A 20,465-nucleotide genomic window follows, 5' to 3' on the forward strand; every position below is an offset into this window, starting at 1 on the left:
AAGGCCTTGAATGGTCAAATTAATTTATTACCGTAGCTTTCTACCAGCTTTCCTCTCATATCACATGCAGGTGCAGCGGTTTGCTTTTTTTGTTTGCTTTTTCCTGTAATAATTTTTGTATATTCTTTACAGCCCTCCATTCTGCCCACCTGTTCCTGCTGACCCAGGTAGACGGCACGTGATTGGGCTATTGTGTTGTCACGTGAATTCTCTTATGTAAGCGCGCACGGTTTCCGAAGAAAAACACCTGATGAACACATAAAGTTAATAACCACCTTCGTTATACTCATAAATCTGTTTTATGTTTTGTCGAGAAGGCTTGCACTGGAAAGTCCGCCCATTAACACTCCGGCTACTGGGAGCGGCTCGGTCCGGAACACCTTCCTCCTCCTCCTCCTCCTCCTCCTTCAGTAAGTCCAGCAGCTCTCATCAGTCCTCTACAGTTCACTTCAGTCCACAGACTGTGATGTTCTTCCTCCGGACTTGTCTTCAGTCATGATTCGGCTTTCTTCGGCCGTGTTCGTGTTTCTGCTGTTTGCGGTGAGTCCAGTTTCATGTTTCTCTGTTTTCTGCTCTCTGGTGCTCTGAAGCTTCTGTGCAGAAGTCAATGTCCCGTGTGTGCTGTAAATATATTAGATAAAGATATTAGTTAATATTTAATAGCACATCTGTCTGTGCATCTTTAGTGGACGACCTGCATTTGAGCCACCTAATAGGTTTAAAAATAAATAAATCAGAACATTTTAATGATCTCAGCTGTTCCTGTTAAAGCAGTTTTTAATCATATTTCCCATAAGGAAGAAAAATTCTCCTCCTGACCACTAGATACAGCCAGCTTCTTTCTTTTCTAGGATGGATGTGTTTTCTTTAAATAGACTTAAATTTGTTTTGGGGTTGCTTTTTCTGCTGTATTTTAAACTGCACTTTGTTCACGTCCTTTTGCACAGTACTACTTGGACTTATTTTTATCATTATTTATTATATTATTTTACTTTTTATACTTGTCTCATTTTTATTTATAATTTCTCAGATTTAGATGTGTGCATTTATTCTTGCTGTCTGTTGTTGCTGAGTGCTGCAGCTCTGTACACCGTGTCAGCTTCCTGATGTGTGTAAACTCATTTGGCATTAAAGGCTTTTCTGATTCTGAAACCAAAGGAAATGGGCTTTTGGTTTGTTGATGTGACATTTTGAAAGTGCAGATTCCTCCTGGGGGCTTTTTTTAGTCTAGTTTATCCTACTGTGAGAACATAGAAACTTGTCTAAATGCCAGGATAATTTAGGTTAAGGTGTGTTCCCACCTCGTCGTTGGCTTCACTCATCAAACCCCGATTTTGCGCTGCCTAGCCGTGCCCATTAAGCATCCAGTGCTGGGAAGCAGCGTCCAGTACCACTCCTGTAGAACCTTAGTCGATGGGTTCACTGAAACTTGGACGTCAGAGTTTCAGTGAACAAACTTGACCGGTCCGATGTAAGGTGGCCACATGGAGGTTGAACAGATTTCAGAGGTGTGCCGTGGCCCCCCCACAGGCGCCACGGTTAAAATCAGACCTGTCATTATGGGAATCAGAAAAATAAAAGACTCCTCATCTCTTACAATATTTCAAACTTCTCCCGTTAATGCAAAACTAAAATCAGTGTACCTGACTGCAGAACATATTTGCAGTATTTTAAGCAAAGTATTTTTGTCTTTCAAACAAGTTTTCAGCGTGATGTGCTGACTAGTCCGGAGCTTCTACTGTACATTACTGATTTTAGAGGTAAGAATAATAATGAAAAACTGGACTTCTACAGCACTTTCCAAAACCAAAGTGCATTATATAGTTTGAACAAAGGATCAGACATTTAAAAACAGTCCAATTAAAATATTATGCGCTAGTGTCACTTTTTATGATTCAGTTTAAAAAGTCTTTGTCTGTCTGATAGTGGCACTTTATTCAGCCCTGAAGTTCATCCTGTTTAGCAGAAGAACCCACTAAGGACTAATCTCATTTTTATGGTTAAATCTATGTTTCCTGGGTAAACTCTAAGCCCACCAATATACTCCTTTATTACATAATTTGTATATCTGTGAATATCAATAGCCAAAACTGAAGTAACATTAAAGTATTCACAGTTTCCCAGTGGTACGGCTTTATCAAGGCGTAATGTAATCTAGTTTTAGTCCAAACATTAAATAACAACTACAACTGTAAATGTTGGTGCACAAATTAAAGATATTAAATTACTTCATTGATTTCAGACCAGTCAAATTCTTTTTTCATGTTTGTCTATTGCCATTTTCTATGTTTAAAAAAAAACGACGTGCGTCAGTGTGGACCACCTTTAGTTTTAGTTCATTCTTATGCAGCTGTATTGATAGAAGACGCATGATTAGAGTCCGTATATTGTACTAAATGATTTGATTTGCCATTTTTAGATGGCAAGAGCACATGAAGGCTGTTACCCTGCACCTGTTTTATTAAATATGAAAAGAAAACAGCAGGATTGTACCATTTATGTACGTCTACATGTTAATTAGGTTCCTGTCATTAATATGGACAGTCATAGAGTGTCTTCAGGTCCTCTGCCCTGCCGTTAGAACCAACATGAGCGAAGCTGCTGCTGCTTTACTCAGGAGGTCACGTCTGGTGTTGGAAAAGTCTGGCTTTGATTCCAGTGTATATGACCTGCACAAAAACCTGACTGAAATGTATCTAATAAATGTATTACACACACGTGAAATTTGGCTCTCACATTGCTAATGGGTCTAAAAATGTTTTTAGTCAGCACACTTTTGTCTTACGAGGGGAGCACACTGCTGCATGTTTAAGGCAGCAGCGAACACAGAGGGTTGTTTGCCGTTGATAAAATGGTTGGCTCAGTGCTGCTAAAAACCTACTTTCAGAACCAGGCAGGGATTAAATCTGAAGGACCCAAATGAAGGCCATAATAATAAGGCCGTGACTGTGAAACGAGCTCAGAGGGACTCAGAAAGGCACCGTGTGAAGAAGTTTTATTTAGTTTATTTTGGTTGTGAACAGGAATAAAAATTCCTCACATTGGGATGACGTCCATATGTTTCCCAGGATGAGGATTATCAGGGATCTGATGGTTTTAAAACAACTTTTATTTTACAGCTCCACGTTTGTCACAACTAGAAAACCCAGAAGTTCCCAACAACTCACAGCAAAACATGCCCATCAGACAAATGTAGATCTGATTCTAAGACATCATGCTTCACAAACATACGAGTACAGAAAGCAGTATGTCTCACAAAGCTGAAAAGAATGATAATAGACTGCATACCTGCTGTTTGAGGGGTTTAATACCTGACACATTGCTCTGGACTAAACAAACGTAAGGTGCAAACCTCAGCAGCTACAAAATCATCTCTGCCAAATAAGTCTAATCTAGCATACCATTTTATTTAGTAAAAGTGCATCCCACTGCCTGAAACGCCCTTTACATGAATAGAGAATGTATTGTTCTGTGTTCTGTACGCTGTGAATTAATTACTCGTGTTGTGTTACAGCTCCAGGCGGTGGCTTTGGTCGGAGGCAACCCAGGAGACAAGCTCATACGAAAAAGAAGACACTGGATTACTCCACCAATACAACTGACAGAAAACGTGAACTATCAAGATCGCAAATCTGTTGCCAGGGTGAGTCACTGATGTTTGAGTTCAGCTCTCTTTATTTCAGTTCAATTAGATTTATTGATATAATGCCAAATGATTAGACGTTTAATGTCAGCTATAGTAAGCTCAAGACCTTAGAATATTCTAGAGAGAAGGCCAGCAGCTCCCACTTGAGCAGCACTTGGAGAAAATCTTCAAGTAACAATCCGCCTGGCTTTGTTGTAGTAGCTGCAGACATCCAGTAGTGACAAAAACTTGTATGGAAGGTGAAAGATTTCTTCACTCCTAAATCAGTTTTGGTGTTTTGACCGACAGCGTGATGTAGAGGAACCGATAAAACCTGAAGAAAGGCACTCAGTGGATTGTGGAAAATCCCCAGTCTGGACCGAAGCAGCACAACAGGTTCACCTGAGCCAGCTGGAACTGTAGGCTTTGTCAAAAAGGAAAGTTTTTAATCATCAAAGTAAAGAGGATGTCTGTCTCCTGAACCAAACTGGAGCTAGTTCCACAGGAGATAGGCCTTATAGGTGAAGACTCTGCCTCCCATTTTCCTTCTGAAAGCTCTATGAACCACGAGTAAAGTCTGAGGGTGACGTGCACTGTGGGATGATGTGGTTCTATGAGGTCTTTCAAATACAGTGGAGCTTGGGCATTAGGAGTTTTTTATGTTATAAAAAGGGTTTTAAAGTCTCTCTCTGGTTATGGTTAAGTCTTTAAAACCTCATCTCTGTGTATTAGAGGTATACAGTTAGAAGTTTTTCCATGATAATAATAATTTCCTGTCTTAAAATGACTTGGATGGAACTCCACACGTCACTACAGTTCATCACCTCACTGGAGAATTAAAACACTAGAGCTGAAATAAATAAATAGAATGAAATAAGAAATATAAAAATAAGTTAAAATAAAGGTTAAAATATGTAAAACCATAAAACCCTAAAAGTTCAAAATCGAGTAATAATAAATAATAATAATAAAAAGCATAAGAAGAAGGGTTAAGAATTATCAGAACAAGTTGAAGGTCTGGTTAATAATAATAAAAAGCATAAGAAGAAGGGTTAAGAATTATCAGAACAAGTTGAAGGTCTGGTTAAAAAGATGAGTCTTGATCCTCTTTTTAAAAACATCAACAGTCTCTGCAGCCCTGAGGTTCTCCAGCAGGCTGTTCCACAAACGGGGACCATAGTAACCGAATGCCGCCTCCCCGTGTGTTTTAGATCTAACCTGTGGTACAGATAAAAGGCCCGCTCCAGTGGGGTTGATACGGTAAAAGTAAGTCTGATAAATAAGAAGGCCCAAGACCATTAAAACATTTATAGACTAATAGAAGAACCTTAAAATGGATCCTGAAGCACACGGGGAGCCAATACAGCCATTTTAAAACTGCTGTAATGTGTTCCCGCCCTCTGGTCCTCGTCAGCACACGTGCAGCTGAATTTTGTAATAATTGAAGATTCATTATACTTTTTTTGGGAAGACCAGAGAGCAGGGCATTACAGTAATCCAAACGACAAGATTTAAAGCATGCATCAGCACCTCTGTGTTCGCCTGAGACAGAAACGGACGGACTCTGGCTATATTCTTAAGATGGGAAAAACCAATCTTTGTTATGTTTTTAATATGTGGAATAAAAGAAAGCTCAGAGTCAAAGATTACGCACACATTTTTAACAGATTGTGATGGTTTAAAATCCTTTAGTTTTGGTAAAAGTTTCTCTCTCTGGTGCTCAGGACCAATGAAAGCCCTGAAAGCTGACATAATTGGTTTATTTATTCTTGTTACCCCACAAACTTTATAGCTGTCATTGGTACGCTTGTTTATCGTTTTTAATCTAAGCTTTAATTTTTGCAGTGACAGCATTCTAAGTATTCACACCAGAGTTAGCTCACAGCTAATTTGCATCTGTTGTAGGAACACAAAAAACAGAACATGAGCACACTATAAAACCACATGTAACCTAAAGGTCCATCAGTGTGAGATGACAAGTACGATCAGCAGATGTAGTAAACAAAAACCAGTCACTGATGGTGACAGCTTTGTACTGACGTTTTTAAACACTGTGAGACTTGTTGTGTTTCTGTTGTCTGTCGGTAGAGAACCGTACTCCCCCACTGCTTTAGAAAGGAGAAAGGAGCTGGTACTGCTCGGCCACGCTGCTGATATGTATTCCACATTAAACGTGATTTTCTTTGAATGAGGTCGTTAAATTCAACTCTTGATTTTACAGAGTGCCAGTGAAGTCATGCTGTGATCTGTGCTGCAGGATTACGTAGCACCTGTAGGCTTTTCATAAAGTTTATGGGACATTCCAATAGTAAGGAATATGGAGAATTCTAGCTTAGAAGCAACGCATGCATGGACTAGTCTTCCAGCATCAATCTGAGATTCAATGCTCTGATTTTAACACTGTGCAGATGAAAAAAGCCTGTCCTAAACACTTGTTTTATATGTGACATAAAGCTAGCTGAGCTATCCTCACACACTTAGCTTGGAAGCTAACTCTTTGTTTTGCTAACAAGCCACTTGAATCTCCTCTAAGCAATATTTGCCATATCAAATAACTCTGATTATTAACACATGACTCTGCATAAGTTTCAGCTGCTTTTATCTGACCATTTTTCTTATTCAGTCTGCATACTCGACTCCTGGCCAAAGATGAGTGAATGATAAAGACACAGATTTGTTTCTCAGGAGTTGGTTGGCCAAAGCTGAATGGAAAGTGAACCATAACTGATTGAATGAGCCGTTCAGTTTCACTGTACCGGCCGTGTGCACTTAGACTTGCATGGCTTAATCTTTGAGACAAGCATGTTCTACTGGCAGGATCAACCAGGTAGCCCAGCAAACATCACCGTAATGCTGGAGGCCAGAGTCACACGGTGAGTTTCTGAGATGTTCAGGGTCAAATACAAGAACTTCAGTTTTGTCTGAATTCAGAAGAAGACAATTGATCCTTGAGGCTTTCTACAAACTTTGCCTGAAACTACATTCAGCACCCAGAGGAGATTATCAAGAAAATAAAAATAGAAGAAAAATTACTTTATTTATCCAGGATGTCCTTTGGAGTTCTGTAGCAGAAGAAGCCCTCAGCTAACTTCTGTGTCTCCACTGTCAGTTTTTTTTTTTTTTGCTTCAATATAATCGAGTTCTAGACCATGTTTTAAAGCCAGGACGTCTTGAGTATTTGAAATCTACCTACTGCATGTGATGTATTGTCTTCTTTGTGTGGGTTTGTTTTCACATACGACACACAAAAATATGGGTAAACATCAAAATCATTTAAAGACAGCTTTGGTGTGAAACCCTGAGTATCAGATGTTCCAGTCACACATCTACAACACACTGCTGCTGTTTCACTGCAATGGTCTTATAACTAATCAAAGCTTGTCAGAACCTCATCCAAAGGGTCCAAAACTTGCTCTTTCAACAGAAATTTCAATTTTCAACAGTGCTAGTGATAATTAGTTGAATGTATCTCAAGATTTATCCACTGAAACAGTCTCTGTGTTATTCCATTAAATAAACTGCATGACGTGAAAATTTGTACAAGAATTTTTTAGAAATGAGTCTTCCAACAGAGGGAACCACTGGAACATTTTCACAAGTAGCAATAACTGAGAACAGAGCACAGATAATGATGGTCTTCTGTGTTTTTTTCTCCTCTCACTTCAACCAGCTGTTTTTAGTCCAACGTAAAGGACAACAGTTCATTCCTCCTGCATGACCTTCTAATCAGCAGCTCTACAGTAGTATGGGCAGAAAATAGTTGTTCCCACTGCAATAACTGCTGTAAAATTACCTTTCTCTGTGCACAGAGGAGAGTGTCAACATTCAACTTTATTTTCTCCATTAACTCTAATTTGCAGCTTGAGAGTTCTTTCTTATCTCAATCTAAATCCTTTTTAATTATGTTTTTTCATTTTCTTAAACATCCTGTATTTTTAAACATATTTATTGATATGTAAATTGTTGCTGTATCACTGCAAGTTCACTTAGATTATTAAAGAATCTTCCAATCTATTGTTCTGTTGGTTTATTGCATCTGTTGTTGTTTTTATTCTGCTATTCTCTGTTCATCTTCTCCTCTTTCTGTATTTCAGATTCATTCAGATCTTGATAATGGCCAAGGGAATGTTCTTTACTCCCTGAAAGGCATCGGGGCAAGCCGACATCCCTTCCATGTGTTTGTAGTTGATGCTAATACTGGACTCATACGTGTCACCAGGGTGCTTGACAGGGAGGACATTAGCATCTACAATGTGAGTGATGCTACTGTTGACACGGCGTTGCTTCAAAATATTTGTTCATACGCTGTAACTGAGATATCTGGTAGAAGTTTACTGTACCTTCAGGTCATTGATGCTGGTTTTGTGTTTCAGCTGACAGGGGTCGCTCAGTTCAGAAATGGCACTGTGGCCGAGGACGACATCGACATCGTATTCAAGATTGTAGATGAGAATGACAATGCACCGGTGTTTGTAGACATGAAGCCTGGAGAGGTGGAGGAGCTCAGTCCTGTAGGTTAGTGGTTTTAATCCAATTAATTTTTTTTACACAGCACCGATTCACAACACACAGAACTTCAAGGAACTTTATGTAGTAGGGTGGAGGCCTGATAAAATTACAGAGAGAATCACAATGAACTAAACAATTCCATTTAGACAGCTCTTTGGTGACAGTGGGAAGTATAAACTCCTTTTCCACAGAAATAAAAATCCTGCAGAAATAGAGCATCTGCACAGACTGGTTGGAGTAAAGGGAAAGAGAAGAGGGCAGCAGAGAGAAAGAAAACCAAGAATAACAGAACACTGGGAGGGTTAGTGAGCAAAGCAGAGACAGATCAGAAAGATACACACTACCGGTCCAAATTTTCAAAACGCTCTAATTTTTCCAGGTTTTTATTGAAATTCAAGCAGCTCAGGTCCAATGAAAAGCTTTCACCGGCACACAGGTAAGTGGTGACCTGCCAGAGGAAAGAAACAATAACAAGGTTACCCAAAACTTAAAAAATGATTACACAATTATACAAAAAGGCCTTTTTCAGGGAACAGAAGTGGGTTAACAACTTAAAGCTGTTCTGCAGAAATGGAGGTTGATCAGGCCTTGAAAGTTGGAGCTACCAAATCCTACAGCAGTCCCAACCTTTCTAGATTCCTTCCAACCTCCTCATTTTAGCACATGGATAAGTGTGAGTTTTCATGGAAAACTTGAAGCTGTCTGGGTGACCCCAAACTTTTGAATGGTAAAGTGCAAACATATGAAACAGAGGCAGTGGTTGTGGCTGAATTATGTCTCAGGTTTTTTGCAGAACATTTTTCCTTTTGCTCAGTGAGAAGCTTTTTAAGTCCACAGACAGATGTGAAGAAGAAGTGTGGAGACATTTGGGGAAATCCATGCACTTACAGAAGGCTACGAAACCATGCAACGTGTGAGTGTGTTTGTGTGAAGACTGCACAGTGTTTTGACTGCTTCCTTTCATGCTGGTTTTACAGGGACTTCGGTTATGCAAGTTCTTGCTACTGATGCTGATGAACCAGAGAATAACAATACTTTGATAGCGTACAGCATCATAGACCAGAAGCCACCTGATGACATGTTCTACATGCTCCATAATGGCTCCGTCTACGTCAAAAACGCTTCGCTGGACAGAGAGGTATGTGCACGTCAGCTATGCAGTGGACTGAGCCTGCATTCCTCCCAAGATCAACAAAAGACCGAATCTAAAACAGACATGCACCATTCCTCTGCCATCTTGTGGTTTGCTGAGCGTGGCATGCTCAGCGTGCTATAATTATACTGAATGTTGTATTATGCTTCATTCCTGTTGCATCTGGTTTGTTTACAGTTGAGAAAGACAGACATTGATAAGTTCATTGACTCTGTTGTTTAGCCTTTAGATTTTTCAGGCCTTTATTTAACCACAAAAAAACCTTGTGTGATTTTTTTTTAAATTATTCATCTTGAATTCATCATTTTCAAGACATCTTGTCTTGTGATTCCAGAAAACACATCAGTACATTCTGACAGTGAAAGGTCAGGACCAAAACGGTGAACCACATGGCAAAACGGCAACCAGCACTGTGACCATTAATGTACGCGACGTGAACGACAATCCTCCCACTCTGGAAAAAGACAAGGTAGTTTTCTTCCTCACATAGAAAATGTTTCCATGGATGTTTTTAGATGACTGTAGTGTTTTAGAAGAATGGAAATGCTGATTTTTTTTTCATATAACACATTCAAGTAGAAAAATTGTGATCTGCAAACGTGCCAGTATAATAAATCTTGCTGAAGTGAACACTGTTACTTTAATTTAATAACATGTTTTTCTCGCAGTATGTGGCAAGCATTAATGAGAACACACAAGGTGTGGAGGTTTTGAGAATAAAAGCAGAGGACCTGGACCAGAACCACACCGGAAACTGGGACGCTGTTTTTGAAATTGTTGAAGGCAATGATGACGGGCTCTTCAGCATTAAAACAGATCCCAACACCAACGAGGGCATCCTAATGCTTGACAAGGTACTGCAGTTTTATTTAAGAAGAAATAGAAACTGCCTTTTAAAAGTTTGGGGTCACTTAGAAATGTCCTTATTTTTTAAGAAAAGCAGTTTTTTTTAAATGAATGATAAATCCAGTGTAGACATAGTTAATGTGGTAAATGACTATTGTAGCTGTAAACAGCTGATTTTTAATGGAATATCTCCATAGGGGTACAGAGGAACATTTCCAGCAACCATCACTCCTGTGTTCTAATGCTACATTGTGTTAGCTAATGGTGCTGAAAGGCTCATTGATGGTTAGAAAACTCTTGTGCAGCTATGTTAGCACATGGATAAAAGTGGGAGTTTTCATGGAGAACATGGAATTATCTGGATGACACCAAACTTTTAAACGGTGGTGTATGTGATGTTATTCTGATCTTTTGTGAGAAATTCCAATACACATTTGGTAAATGTGGTGATCATACTCCATAGATAGCAGATTTACCTAATTAACTTGGGTGATGTCCAAACCACTTGAGTTCAGTCTTGATCATAGAAGATCAGTGGTTTCTTCTAGATGTCCCAGCTCCTTATCAGATGCTGTGGGTGAGCCCCAAAGGATCTGATAAGAAAACCCCATAAGAAAACACATTTTGGCTGTAATCTCATTTATATCAGCACCAGAACCTTAGAATAGATGATGATTTGAATGTAGAGTGTGCAGTAACTCAAGAGCTTTGCCTTCAGGCTCAGTTCACTCTTCACCATGACTGTACCATACCATCATGGTTTGTTTGGCCATCCTTAGTCTCCTACTGTCCACTTTCCACACTTTAACTGGACTTTTAGATTTTATTATTGAAACCTGAAGGCATATTTCTAATAAAGTACTATGTCAAAAAATGTACTTGTACCTGCCCAAAATATCAACTGAACTCTCACCAACTGAACACAACCACCGACGTCTAAACGTTTAACAGACACAGACTCTACTGTAACACTCGCCACAGATGATTTTTTAATCTTATCTACTCATCAATAGTGCATTTGTGAAGAAAAAGCATACGTGACGGTGCCATTGAATATAACTTTAAATTATCAATGTAAATTTTTTTCAATACTCATTTTACACCCTGCAAGCCTTCATTAACAGATGTGTCTACCAGTGTTGTCATGGTGACTTTTGTTGTCTTTGATTGTGTGTTTTCCATTTTACAGCCTGTGGATTATGAGAATGTGAAAGACCTTAACCTAGGGCTAATTGTGAAGAACAAGAATCCACTGGTTGGTGGACCTGGAGGTGGAGCAGGGGATGGAGATGGAGATTGGGACGAAGATGAGGATGGAGAAGGAGGAGCAGGTGGAGGAGGTGGAGCAGGGGGTGGAGGAGGAGCAGGTGGAGGAGGTGGAGCAGGGGGTGGAGGAGGAGCAGGTGGAGGAGGTGGAGGAGGTGGGCCAGGGGGTGGTGGAGGAGGTGGAGGAGGTGGAGGAGGGGGTGGTGGAGGAGGTGGAGGAGGTGGAGGAGGTGGGCCAGGGGGTGGTGGAGGAGCAGGTGGAGGAGGTGGAGGAGGTGGGCCAGGGGGTGGAGGAGGGAAGCCAGGGAGTGGAGGTGGGAAGCCATCGAGTGGAGGAGGAGGAGGGAAGCCAGGTGGACCAGGTAAACCAACTGGTGCAGGAACTCGTCCTGGTAAATCACCAAGTAGGAAAAAATTTAAAACCTATCCCATCAAAATTGACGTGAAGGACCTGCCTGATCCACCGCGATTTAGTCCCAAAGTCAAAGATATCCCCGTCTCAGAGGGAGGTGAGCCCATCAGCCTGGACAACGTTGTTGCCACCTACCCTGCAATCGATGGAGACACTGGGAAACCGGCTCAGAACGTCAAGTCAGTGCATGCAAACACACGTAAAGATCATCCAAGGATCAACTGCAGTGTCTGCTTCACTTTCCGTGCACATTACAGTCACTGATGCATCCCATATCTGTTGTAGGTATGCCAAGGGCTCCGACCCTGACAACTGGATATCCATCGACCCAGAAACTGCTGAGATCAGATTGAACAAGATTCCTGACAGAGAGTCCCCATCCCTGGTCAATGGGACATATATTGCTAAAATACTTGCCATTTCAGAAGGTATGTACCTGCTTCATCTACCTTACCACGGGTAGAACTGAAAGGGAAGTATGCTGATGATTCCAGACAAAAAACTGTAGTCATTAAGATCACATTCTCATTTCATAGATGAAAAATTTTAATTTCATAACAGATGGATTAAGTTTGTTCTTCTGTGGACCGTCAATATGGACAGTAAATTTAGCAGAAAGTCCTACGCTGGTTTTTAATATCTTATGCACTAAACTGACAATTGGACCTGAAGGAGGTAAGGCAAGAAGGTTCCTCCCTTTAGGAGCATGAATTCATCACAGTGCCATCAGTCTATCACAGGGCTACACATAGAGACAAACAATCACACTCACATTCACACCTACAGACAGTTTAGAATCACCAGTTAACCTCAGCATGTTTGTGGACTGTGGGAGGAAGCTGGAGAACCTGGAGAAAAGCCACACATGTACAGGAGAACATGGAGACTCCATGCAGGAAGATCCCAGGAAGGCTGGGACACGAACCGGGGATCTTCTAGCTGCAAGGCGATGATGCTAACCACCAAGACACTGTGCAGCCCTGTACCTGAACTTGTCTCTGGAAAAAGAGAAGACAAGCAGAGGAAAATGCTGAAAATATTGTTTTTTTCTGTTTTTTTCATCACAGACACACCAGCAAAAACAGCCACCGGCACCATAGCCATCCAGGTAGAAGATGTTAATGACAACTGTCCCGTCCTGACCAATAACTTCCAGAACATCTGTACCTCAGTGAAAGAGGTTATTGTGACTGGCATGGATGAGGATGGGGACCCTAATGGAGCTCCTCTTGACTTTGCCATTGTCCCAGAAAACACTCAGGGAAAATGGCAATTGGAGCATCTGAATGGTGAGGAGAATAGTACTGTTCTTACTCGCATCATATTCTACTTAGAGGTGTGCAAAAAACTGTTTTTCAGATTAAAGTAGTAATTAGTGTTGCATGGTGTACCAATACTACAGGTGTGGTAATACCCTGCCAATAAAATGGTACTATCCCTGATTTAATTAGTCTGGTAGCTTCATCATTTCAACAACATCTACTGTTGAGTATGTTAAGTGTTTAAAAATGAAAATACCCCTTTTCATTTTCGTTTTTGATGCAGTCACAGAAAGCCCAGACAAGTATGTCAAAAAGGAAAATGCAAATGGGACTATCACATTTTCATTTTATTTTTACTCAAACAACCTACATGGATTATATAAACCATGATACTAGTGTGCATTTCCGTTTTTTTAAATGATAATTTAAGATTTATACTGTATACAGCATATATGCTTCCATACTGCCCTCTCCGAGCAAATTAGTGAAAATCTCATGTTGCCACAAAGTTTCTCTGAGTTTTCAGTTCATAATACTATGAAGATGCTTCATTTCTCCATGTCTGTATAACTCTTGGTTTTTACCTCGTTTAAATGGGCGGTTTCAGTTTGCAGCTTTACATGCAGTAGAGCCACTGCTGTCCACACGCCTTTCAGGAAGAAGACTCTCTCACAGTAACCCTTCCAGATAGCTGAACAGCAGCGTTTCACTGTTTCTAACTTGTATTTATACACCTCACCTGGTTTGATGACATCAGAAGCTCCAGTCTGTAATGCAGCAAGATGAGAAAGAAGTAAGACTTTCAGATGGTGTTCAGGGAAAAAAGTTTTACTTAATAGCTAAAGCACTCAGGAAGTCCTAACCCTTAAAAGAAACTGTGTTGAATGCATCTTAGGCAGGTGGACTACCAACAGGTTGAGACCCTTTTTGAGTCCAAGCTAGAATGTGACGTGTTTATTCAAAAGCACTGTGAATGTCAAAGCAGTGCATATTGGCTTCATACACGTTCCATTTTTTGTCTTGTTTCTGACAGGCACTGCAGCCATCCTGAGAGCTGAGGAGTCCGTGTGGCCCGGTCACTATGAGGTGGAATTTGTGGTGAAGGACCGGCAGGGATTTGCTTGTCCTCAACCACAGATACTGAAGATCCAAGCTTGTGTCTGTGAGGATGGAGTGACGTGTAGTCAACAAGATGCCAGCAGTCAGACCAGCAAGGAAGTAAACTTAGGATCTGCAGCCATCGGAGTGCTGCTGCTGGGTCTGCTGCTCCTACTACGTAAGTGTGATTCAGTTTAGTTCAGTTTTATTTATTTAGTGCCGGCATGTGTCGTCTCACGGCGTTCCACGTGGCAAAGTGAAGCCCTTACACAGTTATGTCATAGAGAAAGCCCAACAAATTCAGGGAATTCTTTTGAGTAGCTTTTTGGCAACAGTGTGAAGAAAATAACTCGCACTGAATAAGAAGAAACCTCCGGCAGAAGGCTCAGGGCGCTGTAAGCTACGCTGATGGGTTGGGGTGAGGATAAAGGGAGAGAACAGGATAGTAGAGAGAAACTAGACAAACATTTCATAAGAGAACAATAAACACTGGATTGGTTGGTGGGGCCAGTAGTTACCAATCAGAAACGTGTGATTCTGAAAAAAGACATATCTGTAAATAGGTATAAACTAGGGAGAGAGAAGAAACTAAATTTATGACATTCAGCAGTGGCATATAAATGTATGAAGAGTGAAAAGGAGGAGAGGAAATGTGCTCAGTGCTTCACAATAAGGCCTAGCAGCCTCGGCCTATAAAAGCCAGACTAAAGAACAGAATGTATTTATGATAGTCCATCTGAGAAGCACCAAATGCATCAACTAGTGATGTGATGCTCATTAAAATCAAACGCCTGTTTTATAAATGCTTTTTTCACTACAGTGTTGTGAGTAGTCACATTAGCTGACAGGCTGAGTGACTTAAATCTGTTGGACAGCTTGCTATGAATAAGGAAAATAAGAGACATCAGTCAGATAGTGCTATGACCGACTCATAAGTGCTCAGACGATAATGTCAAGTTTTCATTGACTGACAGATGGACATTTCTACATAATGTTGTAGATAATTAGTGGCTGTGCTGCTTTCTTTTGCTCATAGGGAAGGTAAACATAACGTCCACAAAGTATGTCTGGTTTTTACTGACTCAGGGATAGTCAATCAGTTTATTTTAAAGAGAAACATTTAGTTTTTTTGCAGTAAAATAGATTGTGATGCCTTTCTAAAGCACCAGCTTAAGAAGAAGAAAATAGAAGAAGTGTTTTATTTGCACCTCCAAGATGGGAGCAAAGGCAGAGAAATATGATCGGTGCTGTTTGTTTGAACTTCAAAAAATTTCAATAATCTTGGTGAAATGCAACTTAACCCTTAAAAAGCCGGGACCGAGTATACTCGTTCCCGCTTACTCGTACACACAGCCGAAACCGAACATTCTTGGCTCAACACGTGTGACTTGTTTATGATTGCTAATTAACATAAAATATGCACACACCCGCATGTTTAAGTCGACCTATGGTAAGATATAAACATTGGCCCCAAATTTGCTTATTTCAAACGATAAAGGCGTATGAGCCGTTATAACGAAGCCGCAATTATGAAGCTCTTATTGGGGCCGCGTACCAGCCGACATTCAACATGGCGAACGTCTACGACAATGCGACCTCGCAAGACTTGATCGATATTTTTATGGATTAGGTGGTTTTAGTATATGTTTTAGTATATGTACTTCTCCAGAAACATGGTCTTGTGAGGGTTAAGCAAAGAAAGAGCCCATTAAAATTGGGATCTGGATCACTTTCTTTAAATTTGCAGAACAGTGGTTTAGCAGAGCACATCCTCTCAGAGTGTCTTTCTAGTTATGCATGTTTAGTTCACTAGAGAGTAAGTCTAAATAAATGTTCTGTAACACTGAAGTTGATTCTTTTAGTGTTTATCAATTGAAAACAGGTTTATAGACTCGCTTGAGTTTGGTGCTTTTACTGATTCATTAAAACCAAATTGTTCCGTGCCAGCCTCTTATTTTGGGGAATCTACTGCTGTCCCCCAGCACACTCTGGGAATGTTTAGGTTGGGCTAGTTCTTATTTGAGCTTTTTTTTTTTTTTTTTCTCATGTTTTCATTTTTATTTACAGTCATCCCTTTGTTGATGCTCTTCTGCCAGTGTGGGGACACTGCAGGCTTTCCAGACCTCTTTACAGAGATGCCTTTTGACACCAAGACACGCCTCATAAACTACCACACTGAGCACCTGGGAGAGAAACCGGTGAGAACAACGCATTTAAACACTTAACCTCCACTGTTCACTGAGAGTAGAAATATCAGCATACGTTGAGGATGTGTGCTGTTAAGATGATGTCTACTTCAAAGCTGCTCTGAGTCCCCTTTTGAACCACATTGGGTCTTTTTTCTGGTTAAATAAAGCTTAAAAATGAGAATTACAAAAACTGTTGACTCTGTTATAAGATTTGGATCCCTTGTCGATTACAGGAAGCATCACTGCTGGACATGCCTAAACACTTGAAAAGAGATATAATCACCATGGGTATGGGCGCAGCTAAGAAGGCTGTTGCAATAGCACCTTTGTCAGCTTTGGATTTCCATCATTCAGTCACTTCTGTGAACGAGATGAATGGAGGCATCTTCCAGGAAGATTTTACAAGTGTTCACGGAGAAGGAATGCAGTGGATGAACCAGATTGACGGCTTTGGCTTCTCCTCTGAGACTGAGGGAAGAGAATCTCATGGAGGTGAAGAAATGTTTGACCTCATGTCTCTACCAGACCACTTCCTGGACCAGTACTACAGTCAGGTGAGGAATGAGCCAACTAATGGGAAAGCATTTGTTCTGAAAAACTACTTTGAAGAGCCCTTAAAGCTAAGTAACTCGATGTGCATTTAGGGAGACATGGTTCTGGGGCACTACAATTTTATGCTACAGGGATATCAGGCATTAGCTAAGTTTCAGATGTTATTCAACAGATGTCTTTGGGGTATCCACTGACCAATAATGAGATTTGAAACCTGTGATACTTTCATGTTAATTTCAAGGTAAAAACACAATTTAGATCCATATGAGACTCTTTGAGAAAAATGACCTTGTTATTCACTTCTTTTTTAACAAAAGGTGACCAGTAGATATGACGACTTTAAAGTAAAGGACAATCTGATGATGTACGACGATGAGGGCAAGGGCTCGTCTGCGGGCTCGGTGGGCTGCTGCAGCCTTCTGGAATCTGACGATGACTTACAGTTCCTCGACGACCTCGGGTTAAAATTCAAGACCCTCGCTGAGTTGTGTGGAGGCCAGAAAATCCCAGTTGAAGAAGTCAAAGAAGTGCGCTGTCCTCCACCCAGTTCCTCTATTTCCAGCGCTCAGACCTCAGTATCAAGCGTGGTAGTGACCCAACAGTTGCCCCCTCCGCCCAAGCTGCAGCCAACTACCCCCAAAGCAGAGCAGGCTGTAGTCAGGAAGACAACTGAGCATTCTCAGTTGGTCAGGGAAAGCGCCCCCATAGTGAGGGAAGAGATGACTGCAGTAAGAACAGGGACGTTAAATCAAAACCAGATGCTCCTCCTACAGCAGCAGCAGCAGCAGCAACAGCAGCAGCAGCAGCCTGTCTACTACAACAGCATTCCTATGTTACAGCCGATGCACTACGTCATCCAGCCACAACTTCAGAACACACTACTGCTGGCTGAGGCACCAGCCGCCAACATACAAGGAATGGTGCTGGTTCATAACGCCCAATCTGGGCCTTCGCCAGGGGTAGTCATTCAAGGGCAGGCAGTGATGTCCAATGGACAAGCGCCGGGCCCAGGCATGGTACTGGTGGAGAACAGTGGCGTCCATGGGAACTGTGCCAGTCTAATCTCTGCTGGAAACTTCCCTGATGTCAACGGTGGTGGTGCCAAGCTGATCCACACCGGCAACTTCTCTGATGTCAACGGTGGCGGTGCCAAGCTGATCCACACCGGCAACTTCTCTGATGTCAACGGTGGCGGTGCCAAGCTGATCCACACCGGCAACTTCTCTGATGTCAACGGTGGCGGTGCCAAGCTGATCCACACCGGCAACTTCTCTGATGTCTATGGAAGCTGTGCTAACCTGATCCACGCCAGCAATTTGTCTGATGTCAGCGGTGGCGGTGCTAATCTGATCCACACCGGCAAATTCTCTAATGTTAAGAGGAGCTGTCCTAACCTGGTCCAGGCTGCCACATTCTCTGATGTGTATGGTGGCTGTGCCAATCTGATCCAAACCAGCAACTTCTTAGGCCCCCAGCCCATGATGCTTGTCGAAGGCAAGGTCCCTGCAGGATCAATGAAAATGCGAAGGGGGAGCCAAACATGCTTTGTTCAAGAAGGCACTGTACAGCCAGGAGGGATTTCAGGATCTCAGAAACTCCTGGAGAGATTGAAGGTGGCGAAGGAGGCAGGACGTGTGTCCCAGAAGAGGTCTTCAGCTTCCAAAGTGTCTCCTGTTGCAAAGACTACTCGTTCATTGTCTGTTGGAGCAACAACTATGGTGTAGCTTTTGGCAAGACAACCTCTCAGATATGTCCATTATTCCATGTCAGAAGTAGTGAAGCTACATCGACAGTGTTGTGCTTTGTTTGGGTTAGGAATAAGGACTAAATGACTAGTTTCCAGTGTATTAATTAATGCACTAAACTAAAATCACATCACTATATACCAGGCTAACAAGCTACATTTAGCTTAATCTGAAACTACAGACAATCAGTTCTTTTGCAAAGTGCCTCATTCTCCTGACATGAAAGTTGTCACACATTTCACTTTCATTTAGAAGTGACCCAGGAAAGAGCCAGTTTACAGACCAATCAGTTGTTTGATCACTGTGTAAATGCATAAATAAAGGAATCTCGTTTAGCTGCTTTCACACATGCTAGCAGTGTAATGTGCAGAGTGCATGCACAGTGGTTCATGTCTTGTGACAAAACATTTCACAAAACTGACCCCACACCTGGCAGCTCAACTTCCTCGCTTACTTCTTGCCGTACATTAATGGTCCTGTTGTGGTTGGAGTCATGCTCCATATATGCTAAACTAGATGGTGATAAACTAGCCTCTTCCTGGTGGCCGGGGCAAAGTTTCCATCCATTTCTAAAGAAATGCATTTCCTAGCGTTGTAATGTAGTTTAGCTGACTTTATTGATTACCTCATTTAAATTAAGCACTTGCCTCATTTCAGCAGAGTTTGAGGGTTCTGTTTCTGTTCTGCAGCTCTCTTCTGCATCTCCTTTTCTGCTGCCTGTTCAACTCAGCTTCATTTGTGTCTGTTTCCACACAGGTTTGTTCAGATGTCTGTTTTACACTCTGGAGAGCAAAACCAGAGCTGTGTTTAGACAGACATACAAACAGCAGAACAGACTCAGTGAAGGAGTGACAGGTCAAGTGAAGATAATGTTTAACGAGTTGAAAGCAACACGTTGCAGTCATTTGTTGTATATTACAATGCTTTGTGGGCTAATTGCGGCTAGATTATTTTTTGTTGACGCTCAGCCTTTCTGGTTTCTGATTGTAGATGAAACCTAAAGGGAGGGGAAGATGTTGTCAACATGCTGTTATGTTTTGGTCGGGGATGCTGGTACTTTAATGGCTTCAGTGGGTCTGAATGTCATGTTCAGCAGCTTTAATAAGGGCTGGTGCAATTTATCACGGCTTGCTGCCTTTCTTTCTCTGTACATGTTTGTAAGGGGTGGGGATGCTATGTGTTATCCTGCCAAGCAACAATTTAGTTTTATTTGTATCTGTTCACATACTTTTGTATGGTTATAATGTTTGCAAGATTTAAACAAACCACAATATTTACTTCATTTTGGGATAGAAAGTTCTTTACCACTATCATTGTTTGTACGTTCAATCTTGTGGCAGTTGAGCTCTTCACTGTTTTTCAGTATAAATAAAATAGATGGCAATGTCTCATTCATGTTTGTGTTCCACTTTCTTTAGTGTGTGTGTGTGTGTGTGTGTGTGTGTGTGTGTTCTTGTACTTGCTACATGGTGAGGACCATTTTCTGCATTTAACTATCAAAATGAGGACATTTTTACAAAGTGAGGACATTTTGGCCGGTCCTCACTTTGAAACAGCCATGTTTGAGGGTGAAGACTTGTTTTTAGAGAACAGGTATGAATTGAGGTTTGGTTAGGGTTAGGGTAAGGATTAAGTTTAGGCAATCAGTTGTGATGGTTAAGGTTAGGATAAGGCTCTAGGAAATGCATTACGCCTATGGATGTCCTCACTAAGATAGAAGTACAAACGTGTGTGTGTGTGTGTGTGTGTGTGTGTGTGTGTGTGTGTGTGTGTGTGTGTGTGTGTGTGTGTGTGTGTGTGTTCTTGTA

The 20,465-nt window shown here is 41.3% G+C and overlaps 1 protein-coding gene across 1 annotated transcript; it reads left to right on the plus strand.

The window, feature by feature from the left end:
* Positions 1-291: 291 nt before the first annotated feature.
* On the plus strand, positions 292-20,052 carry LOC110961385 (desmoglein-2-like). Its single transcript, XM_051956364.1, has 15 exons — positions 292-540; positions 3,515-3,643; positions 7,720-7,878; positions 7,999-8,140; positions 9,112-9,272; positions 9,622-9,756; positions 9,956-10,141; positions 11,323-11,464; positions 11,612-11,990; positions 12,097-12,239; positions 12,879-13,100; positions 14,107-14,349; positions 16,239-16,369; positions 16,594-16,914; positions 17,230-20,052. Exons 1-15 carry the CDS (start codon positions 496-498, stop codon positions 18,634-18,636), a joined length of 3,945 nt encoding a protein of 1,314 aa, XP_051812324.1. The 5' UTR covers positions 292-495; the 3' UTR covers positions 18,637-20,052.
* The last annotated feature ends 413 nt before the right edge of the window (positions 20,053-20,465 follow it).

This window comes from Acanthochromis polyacanthus, chromosome 12 (assembly GCF_021347895.1).
Source record: "Acanthochromis polyacanthus isolate Apoly-LR-REF ecotype Palm Island chromosome 12, KAUST_Apoly_ChrSc, whole genome shotgun sequence".
In the NCBI taxonomy this organism is placed as follows: Eukaryota; Metazoa; Chordata; class Actinopteri; family Pomacentridae; genus Acanthochromis; species Acanthochromis polyacanthus.

What these genes read in the sequence shown, in the direction of transcription:
- LOC110961385 (XM_051956364.1), top strand. Translation starts at nt 496, where the DNA reads ATGATTCGGCTTTCTTCGGCCGTGTTCGTGTTTCTGCTGTTTGCG. An exon ending in ACGCTTCGCTGGACAGAGAG is followed by an intron (nt 9,273 to 9,621) that starts GTATGTGCACGT and finishes TTGTGATTCCAG; the next exon opens with AAAACACATCAGTACATTCT. An exon ending in GCATCCTAATGCTTGACAAG is followed by an intron (nt 10,142 to 11,322) that starts GTACTGCAGTTT and finishes TCCATTTTACAG; the next exon opens with CCTGTGGATTATGAGAATGT.